Source organism: Watersipora subatra, chromosome 1 (assembly GCF_963576615.1).
Source record: "Watersipora subatra chromosome 1, tzWatSuba1.1, whole genome shotgun sequence".
Lineage (NCBI taxonomy): Eukaryota > Metazoa > Bryozoa > Gymnolaemata > Cheilostomatida > Watersiporidae > Watersipora > Watersipora subatra.
The window spans coordinates 9,567,351-9,586,200 of record NC_088708.1 but is presented as its reverse complement, the minus strand read 5'-3'; the positions used below and the strand labels follow the sequence as shown (position 1 = coordinate 9,586,200).

Genomic DNA, 18,850 nt, shown 5'->3' with positions numbered 1-18,850 from the left:
TACATTGTATTTAAATGTACATTCCATAAACGTTTATTCGCACTGTCAGAGTCACTTCAAATATCAAAATTGAAGCAGAACTTCATTTGAAATAATAAAATACATTTTATCTTATAAAATAGTAGTTTAGACAGATACCACAAGCATGTCAAATAAATAACTACATGTTCTCAAGGAGAATATTATATTGTAAACCAAAAAATTGATTAGTGATCGTCGCATTGACTTTTTTGCCATAGTCCACAGTTGTCTAAAATATAGCACACGGCCTTGACTACAATCTTTCACTACAATATAAAGATCTATGTGCATCTAACACTTTATTTTTGTATAAACATTGATTTGACTTGAGATGAACTGGACTGATTCCATGAAAGTGGATAATATTGGGATTCTTGGGCCAAATATCGAATTTATGTTACAACCGCTTCAGCTGTTTCTTTTTGTCAACTTTCCGCTTGGTTTGAGACTTGGTCGCATCTAAAGCTGGTTTTTTTGATTGTGTCGCATCCTCTGGTTGCACACCCTTCTTTATTCTGCAACAGAGGATTCATCATCCGGTCAATAGATAGTAAACAATATTGAATAATTCAGACTTATTAGAGAGTATACAACCAAAAAGAAGTGCTTTAACAGCTCTTATAATATTCAAACGATTATTAAAGAAACAAAATCAACCTGGAAGCCCTGGGCAAAATATAATGGAAGTTGTATTTCTTCAGTTGCCTTCTTCAAAACGGGGTCAAGTATTTCACTGCACAAGCGAAAGCAAATAAGCAGGTTGCACTGCCAGCTACTTTTTTTCTACACGGGGAAGTGCTTATTAGACTTGGCTCTATTCTTATGTGAGATATACCGCTTTATACCAAAGGTACAATTTGAAGAATGAGAAGAATGGAAACAAGAAGAACTGGAAACAATTCTTAGAAAGCAGCAAGAATTAGTTACATACTTTGACGGTTTCGCGTGAATTTCTGTATGTAGCCTGGCTCGACTGCAGAAGTCATCATAGTGCTCAAGTAACAGCTTGCCAGCTTCCTCATTCAGTGCTGACTCAGGATTCGGGTTTATCAATAAACACTTTATCACCTGAATTGGGAATTATTAGAATTGATGATGTGCAAAGCCTAAGAAAATAAAAGTGAACGAAGAATATTTTATGCACATTAAAATACAAGGCTGGTTATTTTATGTAAAGCAATCACTACAGGTTCATGCCGCTTATTTAGGCCTTTGATGCAACTTTCATCATAATCTCATTATAATCTTTAAAAACTTGTATTTCGGAAAGTTTCAGTAAGGATAACACAGCAAAGATATAAATTTGGTATCTCTATACCATATTTAACAACCAAGTGTGATGCATTTAAAATGTATCTACAGTAAACATTTATTGCACACAACCTGATGTTAAATCCATCTAAACGCTAAAACATGTGTATTACATATATCATGGTATTAAATGTATCTACAGCATAAGAATTACGCATAGCTTAGAACCTTAATCATGTTAGTTCAATAATCCTGAAAAATTCACAAATTCCTAAATGAATACCATAGCATCACTAATTGTCACAAAGTCAGAGAGAGAAACAGAGAAAAAAACAAATGCTGCGCTATTAGAGCAAGGGGATGAGCTCTTACCAGCAAAACATGCTTAATACCTAGGTGAGGATTCCAGTCCTTCTTGAGAGCGTTCACACATATCTCACCGCTACTTGACACGTTTGGATGAAATATTTTTGTAACAAAAAAGCCTTTCGGAGCTTCAGCGGGAAATGACTTGCCCAGGACAAGCTTCATATGAAATGAACCTCCCGCGTATGGAGTGCCAGCTGCAAATAATCCAATAGAAGAGTAAAAAGATAGTACAACTTCATAACTTTGGTTGAAAGCTTATGGCTCCTTAAAGATGTGGTTGCGTCAAATTTGAGTTGATTTTAAAAGAATGTTTTTTTTTGTCTATCAGTTGATATGTTGTTTGTTGTGTTAGGCGATCTCATTGTCAAGATATTTGAAGATTAAAATCGAAAAAATTGATCGCGGTAAAAACGCTCAGGCCAAAAAACATGCACAGACTTGCCCAAAATGATGTAATGCGTTATACAACCTGCCTCTATCTCTCGTATTCACATCGGCTATTGCGATAAAAGTCTAGTCCTACGCGGCTCTATTGGCATATATTTTATCTTGTATTTGCTCATGTTGGCTAGAATAAATTTTTAAATCCAGCTACAGATACATTATTATCATTGTTTCAAACGCCTCAAATAAGGGAAATTAAAAACTGGTCATATTAGCTTCCTCTAAATGCTGTGTGAACATTTTAGTACCAACTACCAACTATACCGATCTACGGTAATTATGCCAATCAAACTAAGTAGAATAAGGTCTTTGTATCAGCACAGTTCCGTTGCTACCACACCAAAAACTAGTTACTAAGTACAATAAGCAAGCTGCATCTTTGAAAAGAATATGTGGCGAAACCAACTGCATCCCTAAAAGTCATGTACATTGTATAGTCAACGTTATCGAGTCATTATTGGTATCAATTTGTAGAAAAAGATTAACTGGTCACATTTAAGTAGTTGATTCAAGTACTAAACAAATGGTTGAGCTATGCAAAAGTACCTGTGAATACAGCTCTGATTACACTTCATAAATCCATTTATCAGACAAGATTTCAGCACAGGTGTCAACGGGGCTATGGTGTATTCGATGTTTTGCAAATCATGTTTTGCATCATCTTCAACAATATTATTTTATCATATAATTTTTACAAGCAAAAAAATTTTGATCTCAGCATAAAGCTTTTATTAAAAATATCCATCCAACCCGTGGCCACTCACATAGTTTTAGCTCATACAATAGGAAAAATTCATCTACTGCAGCAAACTCAAACAAAACACCATGGTTTATGCAGCACACATTCAAGTCTCTCTTTTCCATTTATGGCAGTTTCCACACTGACAAAGCCGCTTCGCTGGTGGGATCACATAAACATCCTGTAATAAACAAAACGAATGCAATAAATATATGTCATTCATAGATATGTCATTCTAACGTGTATCTACTGAAAGCTTTCAAATTGGGAGTTGAATAGATTGTGAGTTTAATTTTAACAATGAATAAATGTTTAACAAAAGCATAAGTACGCCAAGCCAATGGTTCGAAGCTTTGGTTCTGGAAGTTAAAGATGTGCATTGATCAATCGACTTACCTCACTTTCTACAAGTGAGAAGTGAACATCTAAAGTCTAATCATAAATCTAATTTACTAGCTAAAACTGCCAAAGAAAATTTGAAGCAAATATAGCAAAAAGTTATAATTTTATCAATTAGTAAATGTACTTTGTATTCATGAGTACTAAAATTATTACCTTTAGTATATTCATCAAGTTCTAAGCCATTGTATTGCTAAATGCTATGGATTAAGAAGAAGCCGTCAATAACTCACTGTGCATCCGTATCTCGCACACGCGCACAGAAAATTACATTATAGCCTCAAACAGGGAAATATAATCTGAATGTAAACACAACAGTATATCTATAGGAGACTCAAAGTAAAAGATAAATTTACCTCCATTCTCCCATCTTCCTCTGCAGCATAACGCTGCTGACGCCTGTCGGCTCTAACTATAAGCTGTCTGTCCCAAACTTGAACCACCTGATGCTCAGAAAACTCACGAGTCACTTTCGCAATAACTGGAAGCATTTTTACGATTCTGTTGTTCGTCAATAAAACGTGTCGATCGAATAATTTATTAATGTAAGTGTTAATTAATTTAGTAAGCATCGATGTCAATGCGGTCTAATAATGAGTAAAATCCCTAACTTTGAGATCATAGACAATGCGTTTTATGAGTGATAACATTTATTACTACCTATATGAAAATTTCGTGCCGATGATTGGCTAATGAAGCGATCACATATTTATCGCTCGTGGACTTTTTTCAGATGTATCACTCGTTACGTAACGAATTAAGCACCTGCTGGAATCTGAGCTTTTCAAAAGATCTTATTCAAACGCATATCTCTCTTGACAGGGTTAGTCTACAAAGACAAAAATGACATCAAATTGTAGCTGATATTTTACCCTTGTATTGGTCTTAATTTCATTAAATCGACCTTTTTGACGCAACCACATCTTTAACAGCAGCAAAAATACTTATCACTTTTATCAACATTTACATTCGAGAATGTCATGCATATTGAAAAGCTTTGAATCCAACATAATGTATCTGGCCTGCAAGCTTAATCTAGCAAACCTCTTCCAAGACATGTTATACCAAACGACTGTATAACTAGATCATGGTACAACAAGTTGCTCTTCGAGAACACTTTGCTAAATATAACATACCGTAAAACTTCTACTTGAACACCATGGCGTTATATTTTTCAACCCTTTTCCTATAGTGGCATTTAATTAGAGGTGCCATTCAAATAAAGGGTGGCGTTGTATTTGTCAACTCTTCAGGCGAATTAACATCAACATTAATGCCATCAGCCTCAGCAGTTTTGCTAAATCGTTTTTCATATACGTTAAAGTATCAGACCGAGTTAAACAAGGAACTACTTTTATATATACAAATATCAAAGTCCGTCCGTCGTTCAGTTCATCCAGCTATAGCTATTAAAATTGTATTGCAATGAAGAATCTGTATTGCACAAGATTTGATCTGGGAACCTCCCGTTCCAGGCAAATGCCTTTCCAATTTACTTACGCAAGATCAATGGATCCATTGGGCGCAATGTCACAGAGAGTGATAGCGTAATTTTATGCGTGCTCAACAGTGAGAGCAAGTAGTTAGCTTTTATTAAGTAAGCTTACTCAAATTAGCCATTGGCAATGTGCCAGGCTAATAGCAAGTGGCAGGCAACAACATTACCTCTCATTGTTTATAAGCTGATTTTTAATACCCGTGCAACGCCGGGCATTCCGTTAATTGATTATGAATATTAGCGCGGTGCTGTTAAAAATTTCGATGCTGTCGCTGTAAAAGTTTTAAATAAAAAACTGTGAAGACTTGGAGTTAGAGAACGGACATAACATTTTCTATTTTCAAGACTTGTAACATTTTAAAGGTGGAATACGCCCTAATAATAGCTGCTATTACGTCATACATTGTTCTTGAAAAGTATTTTCATCGTTCATCAAAACACCTTAAAGTTTTCAGGCAAGATTGCAAACCACATTATGAATGAAGCTGAAAATAATGAACATGACTTAGACCTTAGTGACTTTGAATCAGATAATGGTTCTGATGATTGTGACGATCAATCTTCTAAGGTACACCATTACTAAAATCATGGCAACCACTGCAGCAACAACAAAAAATTAATTGTTATTGATGTAATCAAATCATTATTAGTACTATTTTGTGGACACGTTTCTACTGATCATTTTCTGTTATGGGTTTTTAAGGATCAAAAAATGTCAAAGTGGTGGGCAAATATAGGCAGCTGTCGATTAAATGGTGGCGTTGTATTTTCCAACTTCTTTTATAGTGGCATTCTATTAGAGGCATTAAAATAGAGGTTTTATGGTATCTATTTTTTCTAGGAGCTAAACTCACTCATACGCAATCATCCGAAACATCATAATCGCTGTACACCGAGTCTGATAGAGTGTGTATATTATTTGTAATGAATAGAAAAACAAATAGTTGTAATGTGAAGCTCTTGTTGCTGAAGATATGCTTTCTAGTGTTATCTATTTTGGAGCTTTTAACACCAGGATTTTCCATCAGCGTGTCAATAGAAACTAATGTTCTGTCAGCAGCCATTTCTCCTTTCTCAGTGGATTAAAAGTGCCCGCAGTAATTTTGTATTCCAATAAAGCCCACAATTGCAAAGAACAAACAGAAACTACACAGCCAAGTGTACTCAGGTGTACGATCAAATCGGAAAACAATTCTCCGAATTGTCTCGGGCCCAGGCTTCCAAGCGTCAATGTTCCAAACAATCATAAGCATGTCTTTGATGGAATGATTGATGTTGTCTGAGAGAAGACAACACTATAGAATGATTAATGCCCAGATTATTGTCTAGAAAATATAATGGCCATAACTTGATAACATGGATTTGAATTCCTAGAGCTACTCTATAGCATTAAACCCCGAATCCCCAGGTTCATAAAGACATTGATGTTAGTGACAGAAGGGGAGGACATCTGATACCCAATCATATCAGAATATTGAACAAGTACCTCCATCAGCATCTTTATAGAAAAGACATTCATCAGCTAGTTATTACAGTAACAATTCTATACACATAAAAACCTCATTTAAACACCGTATGAATAGCAGGAACGATCAAGTTGATAAAAGAGTAGATGTAACCAGTTCTTACAAGGACCATCAATTATAGCCTGTATATCAGTGACATCTTCCTCATTGGTGATGACCCTGACACCCTCGGGTGGCTCTGTTACTAAACCAGCCATTTCTTTGCTCACGAGACGAATTATCTGAGGTGACAGGTTCTCTACATTACTCTAAAACAAAACAAGTCTCACACTTGTAGTTGTGACTACTGCTAACATAAAATAGCACAATGATGTCTTGAAATCAAGCATCAAAAGTAATAAAAGTCTCAGTGTTGACTGATTCAACTGAAAGTCTTAGATGAACAAGCAAAACGCACCGATATTTTTAAAGGCCTACAGGGCCTAACTGTCAAGAAATTAGTTAATACAATATTAGCGAATTGCATCTTTCAATGTTATTACTGTCACAGCAATAAATAAATGGATACTTTACTAATAGCAATATGAATTGATTTCTTACCTATGCTAGTAATTACAGATACAGGATATTCAAAGGCAAGGAATAAAAATACTTAGAGATCAGCTCTTTCTAATCAAGACATTATTATAAGTTTCAACACAATAAATATGTGTAAATCAACTATACTTATCCAAGTTCCTTATACAAAGTGCAATTTCAGAATATATGTGGTCACGAAGGCCTGTGTCCATGCCCTAGGGTTAGTGAATAGACAGCACCTACAGCTTTATTATACCGTGTGACACAATAATCTGTATGCATTTTAAAGCGTTGTTGATAGCTGCCTAGCTTGAACCATAACTGCCATTTACAACTTTTATTGTTTTTTCCTAGGTAAATCAGACAAGATGATTCCGATTTTGCAGGCAAAATAAAGATTGATCCACTAACTTTCAGAGTAATGAAGGCTTTTTTACAGCATTTTAATATCGGTCTCGAAAACAACACGATCGGCACAACAAGCTCTGCCCATAAATATGTGACATACGCTTGCTTTTTAGGAACGGAAATTGGGAATGTTTACTCCAATTGAAATGATAGAGATGGGTGTCTTAAAACCCATTATTATCTAAATTCAGCCTTCAAAATAATCTGTCTTTTCTGAACGGTAGATAAGCTATTTAACATTGCATATTTAAAAATAAGCTCAAAAAAGCGCGATAACAACGCCAGCTTGTGATAAAATCACACTTTTTTAAACTCATTGTTCTTGGCGTTCAGCCTATTAAACATCCTGTAACAAGCTGCTATCAATTTTAAATAGTTTATATACCTTTCATAAAAGACAGATTATTTTACAGGCTGAATTTAGATAATAATGGATTTTAAGACACCCATCTTTATCATTCCAAATCGGACTAAACATCTCTAACTTCCGTTCCTAAAAAGCTAGGCTACGTCACATATTTCTGGGCAGAGCCTGTTCTGCCGATTGTGTTGTTTTCGAGACGGATATTGAACGCTTTAAAAAAGCCTTCATGGCTTTGAAAGTTAGTGGACCAATCTTTATGGTGAGTACAAAATTGGAATCAGCGCGTCTGGTTTACCTAGAAAATACGATAAAAGTTGTACGTGGCAGTTATGGTTTAAGTCAGGGGCGGGCAACGTGCGGCCCGCGGGCCGCATGTGGCCCTTTGCCATTTATTGTGCGGCCCTTCCACCCCTCCCAGTAATTTTGCATATATAGATGCGTTTGAATGAGTACAATGCACTAAATATAAAAAATGCTACATAGTGGTGAGATTTGGTTGAAAGCATAGTGTAGTGTCCCTCACATCAACTAGAATCTTCAGTTGGCTTTAAACTTTAGCAGAGTAATAATAGATAGTGTTATATAACGTACATACATGTACTTACTGAAAAGACACCATCTATTTATCATTCAATCCGTGATCTGTGATATTTTTATACATGTATTTAGATCACAGTTACAGGTTTGTCTTACACATAGCATACACTGCAATAATGTAGTTGTTTACAAATAGCCATTCCCTTTCGATGATTGGTTGTTTGTTTTTGCCCGTTATTGGTCAATTTGCTTTAACAGTTACCTAACTGTTGATTAATAATTAAGTGCTGTCTAGTTGTAGCGGATTCTACTGAAATTTTGCAACAGCTGAAACTGTGGTGCTTTGTACAATCATACCTGTCTACTGTCATTTATAAATCCAATACACGTTTATTATTGTATTGTATTAAAGTTGTATATTATATGCTACTATTTGAAATTTAAATAAAGTCAGAAAATACCAAATCAGGGTTGTATGATGCGGCCCTCGACAATAGTTACATTTTGCAAAATGGCCCTTTTCTTGAAAAGGCTGCCCACCCCTGGTTTAAGTAGAGTAGTCTAAAAGTTTCAAATCATCTAATTATTTTCATCCTGAGTCGCTCTTAAGCAGTTCAACAGTAAATATGGACCACCCATGATTTAAGGACCAAGAAAACGAACTAAATATTAGTTAATAATTAATCTCAAAGCTAATACTTACTGTGGACATCATGACTGGGAGATTAGGAATTCTAATTGTCTTAGGTTAAAGCAAGCACCTGCAATATAAACACTTGGTAAACTTTAACAAGAAACATTTATAAGCAGACTGGTTTAACTAACAAATGTTTACAGGAGACTGAATTCTTAATATTATCTTTTCGTACAATTGCCCTTTGACACCACCAAATTGGCAAATCAGTCGAAGTTTTACAGGCTAGTTTATAACTCCATCCTTAATAACTTATAAAATCTTTGTTGATGTAATTGCAAGTGGCCACAAATCAAAGCTAAAATGTTTATCAGCTAGTTCCTAATCCCATACAAGAGGGCTTTAACAAATGCCATCAGTTGTTTGCCAAATTCATCTCCAAAAGATGTACAGAAAAATAAACTTAATATATGCAATAATGTTAGCAAAAGTACAGAAGTTTCTCAACTATTTAGAATGCAGTCACAATGCATGGGCAATATGCAGGTAAGTAAAATACGTGGTTTTTTAGAAAAGTTTTACTGTTTTCATACATATATTTATATAGATGACCAAATTGTTTTTGAATAGTCACAAAGATTAGAAGCTAAATTTCTGAGAAATCTATTGCACAATTTGCTCCACCAAGTATATTCAATGTATAAATAAACTTAATCAATTCAACATTCAATTCAATAAATGTAGTCTGCTTTGTGTCGTGAGCTCTAAAGAGTTATTACATACAATAACATGGTGGTCAATTGATTCTCTCAAAGGAGTTGGTCTATATAGTTATAGCTCAACATTTGTATGAATTTGGTACTTTAAAGAGGATAAAAAGTTGAAAGGTTATCTGCATATATAAATCTCGGTGTTTGTGCGTCATCTGTGATTCGGTCTGTCCAGTTATAGCTATTAAAATCTTGCAATGAAAAACTCGCATCATACTGTATTTGAACTCACGAAAATTACAACCACAAGTTTGTAAACCAATCATCTAACCACAAGTCTACAAAGGTTCTTACAATTCCACCGCTCTCACTATATACTGTATACCCTTTTCCTGATTTCACTCGCAAAATGACGTATTAACTAATACATTGCACTTATGGGTTACGATGCCCTTGTTATAAAATATTTTTCGCCTAACTCTATAAAACACGATGTTTTTGTGTCTTCAACATACTAGAGCAAATTTGTATTCCGCTATGCGATATCAACAAAAGCTTCTCAAAATTAAAATTTAGTGATTTTTGTACTGATTGCGACGAAATAACCAAAATGTTGATATGCTAATCGCCAAAATACCTCCCACAACACCACCAAGTTCAGCGTTATTCATTATCGTGAAAATGGATTGGCATACAGATAAGTGATAAAATTTTAATTGAAAGTTTGAAGTTTAGTAAAATACTAAAACTTCCTTCAAGTAGGTGTTTAGTAAATTCATTTTAGTTAGATTTAGCGTTTATGTTACAAGTCTGTCTTGAAGGTAAGATCTCATCACGGGACGTACTGCACGTAGCACATTGGAATGTTACATTTTCTTGCAGATCATGAACACTAAATACATTAAAGTTATGGTGGGTAACTATAATTACTTAAGTTAACATATTGTTTTGTTACTACTTTTTAATGATGATTTTAACCAGGTGTTGGCATTAGATAATTACTATGAGTTTCTATACCACTCTATACGATACTTTCACCTTATGATGCAAACACTGAAACCAATGATACAAAAGCCCCACAGGATAAGTTATGGCGATCAAGTGGGCGGGGTTTGTTCATCGAGCTCTGTTGGGATGAACTGGAACATGGCACCAAAAGAAATATGCTGAATAAAGCCACTTGTAAATTTACAAATATTATAAACAATGGTGGTTATTTTACTGATCCGTTGGTTTCTTTTTGTTAACAAATGAAAATAGTTGCCAAATATTGTCACAGTTATGATCAGTCGTCAGTTGCCATTTACAAGCATTTGATACTAAGAGTCGCCATCGTGAAATGCCCCAAATTTGGTTTTAGATTTAGATTTTGAGTTTGAAAACTACACTGCACAGCTTTGCCAGCTGTTCCATCTTATTGGCCAGGTCAAACAATGTGACAACGATGAAAGACTGTCATTTTATGGTAGGGGTGGCAAAATATTAATCAAAAACTAGGGAAAAAAGGCAGTTATTCGGGAGTTTTTGGGTAAATTATATTTAACTTTAAGCATATACTAAGACTCCTACTCTCAAAATTAGTAAAAATAGGTAATTTGAAATGTTTTATTTTCCATGGATCATAGTATATCGCTGAAATTGAAGAGGGAAAGAGAGAATTACGTGTTTGCTGGTTACAGGTTTTGTTGTTTTGTACTACTAACTGGAAATCAGGTACTCTCTGCAATAGACGCATATAGGCGAAAAAAATCTAGATCCAAAAAACCTAACACGGCAACACGACCTAACATCCTCCTAACATTTCCTCCTAACATATTTCAACAAAACACATTTTTCATGATATGAAATTTAAAAGCTACAGCTGTTTGAAAAAGTATGAAAACTTTTACAGTTGCTTTATTTTTTCCCTTAATTCATTTGAACTGCCCAAAAACACTTTCCTCATGATATGAAATTTAAAAGTTAGAATGGTAAATGTTAGTTTGCATATGGTAAATCAAAATCAATTTTCTGACCAAAGACTTTTTTATTACCCGGGCATTCACCTAGTAGCCATATATTAATTATCGTTGGTAGGAGCTAAAAACTTGTTTCAAGCTTCCAGTAAAAAAACAGAGAGTAGAATGCAATCTAGCAAGCACTTGCAAAATGGTATGATAAGAAAACTAGTGCAAAAGAGATTTAGCAAGCAATGGCAAATAAGCAGAGCAACGCTAGAATACAATTATTGGATTTTTATGCTGTAATTATCGTAAGTAGGAGCACAAAAAATCTGATCATGCCTTACATTAGAGGATGATGGCAATAATCCTAATTATAAAATTGTAAAACGAGCTAAGGATGGTAAAATGAAGTAGTTAATGAAAGCAAATCCTTCTTATTTCACAATTTCTTCAGCTTTTCAAAATATTTTATTTATTTTATACCTTGATCAGAACACAAAGGAATACTGATGGTCATCATGGCTATAGTAACATGAAGTAATCTAACATTTATGGCAAGTTAACTGACAAATCTAACATACACAATGTCATGGAGAAGCTGAACTGCAAAACAAAATATTGAGGATTATGGTGAAGATTTGGAGCAACTTGGGATACCTTGATTTGTCAACGATTAAAATTGAAATAAAACTTAGTTGGTTTCAATCTTAGTTGTTTAAAGCACATCAATTATATCAGTACTTTTATCATATATTTCAGTATTTCAGAGTCTTTGCTTTCGAATGAGCCTATATTCAATACACAAAGAATAATAGAACTATGAAAAACAGGGTGTCAAAAGTATGTCCTGCAATAAAAAAAACACTTGGTTGTGGTTCCCACAATGTGATGTCATAACTATCATTTAGCCTTAGGTCGTCGATCCCTTTCGCTGCCATTGAGGCTGCGCTTTTCTGGGACAATCGTTGCTTTCAAACCCAGAGAGCGCTAATAATAAACTAAGATTTTAGATGATTAACAATGCCCGGGGATTATGCTAACGCCCGACCAATACAAACATATGTTCTAGGTTAATAGAATTCGCGTGATTGTTAGAGTTTGCTTTTTTCCTCCTTTCGATCATTTTAAACATTTATAGTATTATTATCTGAAGAATTCGTATCGCTTTCCATGTTGCTTTCTAAATATTATTATGCTTCAATTAAGCCTATAGTTACAAACTGGTGCTTGAGGTTTAGTTTTGCGGCGACTAGGGCCATCTGTTGTTAATGAAATGGAAACCAGAGCCGCAGACACCAAATCTCAGAGGACACAGAACAATCACTCATGGAATATAAACCTCAAAAATTGCCTATCTAATACTCATACAATCTTTATTTTCAAATAAAATTCTGTATATATTATTATATTATCGTTACAATATTATATCATTATAACACTGTAAAAATCTGTACAAGAACAATTACACTGTAGATTTTATTTATACCCTTTCAAAGATTAACTTTTCATCTTGGCCCGCAAAAAGGGGCATTTTTCTGTTTTTGTATTACTTTTAATCAATAAAGAGTTCATCATCATCATCAATAAATATACTGTCGTTAATAAAGGTAATGAAATCACATCGATTAAATTGTGACCTGCAGTGGCGTGGCCCTAGGACTATATGTAAATTGCACTCTAGCGAGATCACGCAATGCTTGAAATTAATTAACCTCAGCCGTGCCGCTCAACATCACAATAGAAAGAGACGGCTAGTGCATAATATCATTGGAAAAACATAGCATGGTGCTTAGAATCTGAGCTATTTATCACAGAAATAATCTGTACATGGACAGCTAATGACACTGATTTCTTTGTCATCTTCATTGGTTCTCTGGAGTTGTCCTACCTTCACCTGCCACTAGCGTCATTACCGTAGTTGATAAATATAAGCGGTAAGCGATAAAAATAAGCGGTAAAAGCACACAACACCGAATACGAAAATTGTGACATCATAATGTGCGAGCCTATACCATTGAACATTTCTGTGTTAGAGCTCTGGGGAAATCCTATAAACACCAAGCAATATCTGTCTCACCATGTCAAACAATGGCTCATTTGAAAACCAAGATATTGAAGAACCTGAATAAGCTGAAACAGTACTGATATAATTGATATGCTTTAAATTTATCTTGGCCAATTTCTAAAGTAGCTAGGAAGGAACAGATGTCATCTTACAGGCTGTGAGGTTAAGAAAAAATAAAACTCTGAAAGTTTTAGTGCTCTGTTTTAGTGCTCTGTTTTAGTGTTTTAGACACTCTTGATAGCCACAAGCGAAGGCCTTCACTGTCAAAGATTGATTAGCCTGAAGCAGGATGAACCATTTGTTGAAGAATTTGAGACAGCTGTACACAAGCATGATTTGCATGCTTGGATATTTAGCACATGTTATATCATGCACTAGGTAAAGTTTTAAATAACAAGAACTTGTGAGATGAATTGTTGATAAAGGCTTGCAAATACACGTTAAAGCTACTGACTGACATGAATATCACAGCATTCATGAAAAAACATGATCGTAAAAAACACAGAAAATAGTACATTAGTAATTTTTAAAAATGCATTAAATTAAAAATAACGATGCAGCAAGGTTCAAGAGAAAAGATTTACTAGCAAGAAAAATGTGGCACTGGTGATTTAGAAATAAGAAACAATAATGGTTCCATCTGTCGAAAGGAATAGGCATTATGCATGAATGTATGAATGTGTGTGTAGACAATTGGAAGAGAAAAGTCATAATGCAGTAAAATGTTAAGACATTGGAATATTTATGACGCTAATTCATTATTAAAGACCATCATATAGCAAAAAGCAAGCGACCCAACGACTCACAATAACCCCTTCAAATAGTAGCATTGGTGTGGCAATAGTGGCAAAGGTGAAAAAGTGAAATTTCGAGAAAAAAAACTTAGCGATTGCTGACACAGCATAGCGACCTCATCCAATGTTAAATGTGATGATGGTTTAGACTTATAATGGAATAAATTGATGAAGCCCTGACTTTGTTAGGAATTGCATAAAAATCACAAAATAAGAAATCATTGCATGATAAGATATGTAGGTTAGGTGAGATGTCTGACGAGTATGACATCAATATTGACAAAAAGTGAAAACAGTACAACACCAACTTCACCCTGCGTCAACCAAATAATGAAAGAAGAAATCATAAAAAAGGTTGGAAACGTCAAATGAAGGGAGTTGTATAAAGAGTAAAACCTACCAAGTGTGAATCATCCTTTGATGGTAAAGAAGTTTAATGGAGGCATAGGACAATGTTTTGGAACCAAAATATTTTAACGTAGCAATAATAACTAAATACCAATCTTGAATAATTCATCAAAACCATAAATAGATGAATGTTTTCCCTTGCCGAATCGGAATGATGTATCCGCACATTGAATTAGCGAAAAAATTTCAAAAACCTTACCAAAATTTTTGATTCAACTTGGAAGATATCGTTGGAGTCATCTACTTTTGGCCTGAATCCAGAATTATCAAAAAGACTGCATAGGATTCTAGATGGTATAGATAGCGTAAATGTTACATGCAGATGACTTACAGTATTTGGGGATTGATCAGAATGTGCATCTGAAAAAAATTCTGGACAGGATAAAGAAAATGGATATTCAGGTCAGCTGAGAGAAGATGAGACTTTATTTAGACAATGTGAAGTATGAGGAATATATGATCACAGGTAAAGCGATAAACGAAGATCCAAATACGAGACGTCAATCTGATATTTGCAAACTTGCAGTCAGATCACCGTAAACATACAAAACAATCGCGAATGATAAAAATACCGATACTTTCCAATAGGATCTACCAGAATTTTGTAAAAGTTCATCTTTAAAGAATTTTCAATACTTTGGACAATGCTGTAACTCTTGAAATGACAAACTGCAGTAAACAGATACTTATAGTTCTGTGAATGCCTTAACTCAAATAGGATAGGAACACAGCCAGAGATATGGATAGTCAGGCAACATACAGTGAGCACTTCTCATTACAAAAACAGAAGTCCATGACCAGACTTATGCATTCTAATGATGGAATATCTAATGGAATCCTGTAACAGTATTAAAAGCGCTTCCCGGCTGCTCCTACATTGTACAGAATTGTTGTGACAATGTCAATGCGACAAAAGAAAAAGACAAGACAAGGGTGTAAAGCAACTCTAAAGTCTGGCAGAGTTACTTAAAGATCAACTGAAGCAATGGCATTTGAATGTGAAGTACCACAAGAAAAACCTGAATTGATTAATCCACTATTCATTACGTGTCAGCCTACAGTCTTAACATACACTTGCTTTTTGAATATGAACAACGTACAGTTAAAAAATAAATCTTGGTTTTTCTTCTTAGGTATAAGAAAGCCATTACTAACTAGACCTTTTGCTTAAATTTAAAATTTTATTAATGTTGAATATTATCAGATACTAGGCTAAAGCAAAAATTGAAGTCTAGCCCGGGCTGCAGCCTTGACACTTCAGTCTCGGTTTACTTCAAGAATTTAGCTGCTTTTTTAAAACTTGTAAAATTTAACTTGTAAAATTATTTCTTTTACGTAGTACTTTTCTTGTAGAATAAGAGCCACCCTGAATTGACTATAGTCTATATAATATAGGCAAGCATATTCTTGAAAGAGTAGTGCATATGGTAGTAGTCAGCTAATTCCACATTAAAATTATACGGAATTACTTTTAAAAGGCTATTTGACGTGGGTTCGAAAAACTTTTCAACACACTTAGCTCTGCCTACAAAAAACCACCATAATTTGAAAGGTTCAAGTGTAACAACGGTTGTTCTCGCCATTGACCAATCACAGTCGGTGTGTATCTATGTCATTTCAAATTCTATTACAGTATATAGCAGGTAAAATAATTGAGATATTTTTACAAGCCTCACAATAATGCATCGTGTGCACAGTGTATCCAGTTATTACGTTTATTTTATAAACAAATCGTTTTGTCAATAAATGTTTCAAAATTGTTGAATACTTTTTGATTTATGAAATACGATGTCAGGTTTATCAGCTGAAGGCAGCAGTAATGAACAGGTGATTTTTTACTCAAGCAATATTGTGATGTTTTTTCGCATAAATTCACCTGTTTCATCTCACCATTATTGTTGCACAAATGCACATCAATGATAAATTGGAGTGAAATAAAATGGCAATCACGCGACCAAACCATGTTAGGTCTAGGTTAAAATAGAGCCTTTAGACCCTGAGGCCGGGTAAAAAAAGGCCAAAAATTCCATGGCGCTCTATAAAAACCGCTTGCACGAGGACACGCAAAAAACCTAAAAATAATTGTTAGTGCCCTTTAATCATAGCCATGCAAGTTACGTGAAGTTCGGGGTGCAAAGCTTTGATGATAAAATGTTTGGTTTGGGGATAATGTCAGGGGTGCCCGACATGTTGCCTGTCTGGTCTCGTGGTTGTAAATAAAATCATGTATGTGTTCAAAACTGTTAATAATCGAACTGTGACCACTCTCGGATAAAAACCGTAACATTAACGACATTGCGAGCATTCTTTCGTCTATGTGCTAAAAGTTCGATATTAAGAATGTTGCGTGCCTCTGATACACTTAGTGTATCCTTAATCCTTGAAATAACACGAACTGACTTCCTCTGCACATTTTCCAAAAGTTTTATCTGTCTCATTAAATATGGGTCCCATACCTCACTGCCATATTCCATTATTGGCCTAACCAATGCTCTGATCTCTCACAACTAGTTCGCGACCCCACCCATATAAAGGGTAACACACTAGATTTGTTCTTTGTCGAAAATAGCCTTTTTGATCAACTTGATTTTGATACATTGCTTCAACCTGGGATTTCAGATCATGATATGATCATAACAGAAGTCCAACTCCCAAATAGCAACAGCAAAACGAACCATGACAAATGTGTAACTAGGTATAACTTTAGCGAAGCAAACTACGAAGAAATTGACTTTCTGTTTTTTGAGTTGTTATTACGAACTGAACAAGAGAATTTATCTGCCCAGACTCTATGGGAAATTTTTAAAAACACCACCTTGTCCGCCCTAAAAGAATTTGTCCCAACATTACTATCTAGACCCAGGGGAAAGCCATGGATGTCACGATCTCTTCTACGAAATATTAGAAAAAGAGATCGTGCTTACCAAGTTTACAAAAAATACCCAACACAGCAGAACTTTGAGTACCTTAAAGGAATGAAAATCGCCGTTAAAACGGAAGTGAGTAATTCAAAGACCGATTTTATAGAGTGTCACATCACCAATGAACTAAAAGTTGGCAACACCAAACCGCTTTACAATATGATTAACAAATCTAGGGGAAAATCAAACAATATCAGCTGTCTAGAAAACACAGATCCAGAGGGAATTGCTAATTCTCTAGCAGACTTTTTTTCTTCTGTGTTCAATGAAACCACCTTTGCATGTCCAGACTTTTCTTTAAAATCACCGCCAGTTCAGCCGATGAGTAAAATTTGCATAGATATTGCGGGTGTAAAAAATCTAGTTACAAATCTCGATGTCAGAAAGGCAACTGGACCGGACAAAATATCATCTTATTGTCTTAAAGAGTTCAGTAAGAACGTTCCAAAATTTTTACCCGTTTTTGTTTCGGTGCTGAGGGCCAGTATAGAGCAATCCTATGTGCCTCTCGACTGGAAACTGGCTGATATTGTCCCAATTTTTAAGAGTGGTAGGCGGGACCTACCGCAAAACTACAGGCCAATAAGTTTGACCTCAATAACCTCAAAGATAATTGAGCACATTATCTCTAGTTCTATGTGGCAGCATTTAAGTAGTCTTAACCTTTTAAGTGACAATCAGCACGGCTTTCGCAAACATTTTAGCACTACCACCCAATTATTGGATGTTACACATTTTGCTTCTAAAGCACTGGCAGAACGCCGAGAGTATCACATAGTCTCGTTTGATTTTGCAAAGGCCTTCGACAAGGTGCCCCACCAACTTTTAATACACAAATTGAAGGCTTACAGATTTGATACAGGTACCCTCAAATGGATAGAAGCGTGGCTCAGAAACAGAGCTTCTGTAGTTCAAGTGAATGGTTATACATCACATAATTTTAGTATTAAATCAGGAGTACCTCAGGGCTCAGTGCTGGGACCCCTATTGTTTATTCTTTACATCGATGACTTGCCACTCTGTGTGAAAGACGCTGACTGTCGACTGTATGCCGATGATACTCTGCTGTGCATGGATTTGACAAACACCAGCCAGCTGGCTTTGCAGACTAACGTTACAGCATTACAGCATTGGGCCACACAGTGGGGCATGACATTTAATCCAGAAAAGTGTATCCACATGCAGGTGGGCAGGTCGACACCAGATTTTAAACTTTTTATGAACGGAATTTTTATACCACAGGCGAATGGTCTGAAATATTTGGGGGTTTTCATACAAAGCGACATCAAGTGGCACGAGC

General features: G+C 35.2%; 2 protein-coding genes across 2 annotated transcripts in view; one reads left to right on the top strand and one right to left on the bottom strand.

Moving 5' to 3' along the window:
* Nucleotides 1-17: 17 nt before the first annotated feature.
* Nucleotides 18-8,995, bottom strand: LOC137393934 (ubiquitin-conjugating enzyme E2 S-like). The gene is made up of 5 exons (XM_068080650.1): nt 8,779-8,995; nt 6,351-6,495; nt 1,645-1,835; nt 953-1,089; nt 18-536 (listed from the first exon to the last, which is right to left on the bottom strand). The coding sequence occupies exons 1-5, from the start codon at nt 8,788-8,790 to the stop codon at nt 419-421; spliced, it is 603 nt and encodes a 200-aa protein (XP_067936751.1). The 5' UTR covers nt 8,791-8,995; the 3' UTR covers nt 18-418.
* A 7,347-nt stretch (nt 8,996-16,342) lies between these two features.
* LOC137393924 (ADP-ribosylation factor-like protein 6-interacting protein 1) overlaps nt 16,343-18,850 on the top strand; it is a 12,101-nt gene continuing 9,593 nt past the window's right edge. Inside the window, exon 1 of the mRNA XM_068080641.1 lies at nt 16,343-16,456. Within this exon, the coding sequence (XP_067936742.1) occupies nt 16,418-16,456 (39 nt within the window). The 5' untranslated portion in view covers nt 16,343-16,417. The remainder of the gene's footprint in view (nt 16,457-18,850) is intronic.

What these genes read in the sequence shown, in the direction of transcription:
- LOC137393934 (XM_068080650.1), bottom strand. An exon ending in GGCTATAATTGATGGTCCTT is followed by an intron (nt 1,836 to 6,350) that starts GTAAGAACTGGT and finishes GATTATTTGCAG; the next exon opens with CTGGCACTCCATACGCGGGA. An exon ending in ATTCACGCGAAACCGTCAAA is followed by an intron (nt 537 to 952) that starts GTATGTAACTAA and finishes CCTCTGTTGCAG; the next exon opens with AATAAAGAAGGGTGTGCAAC.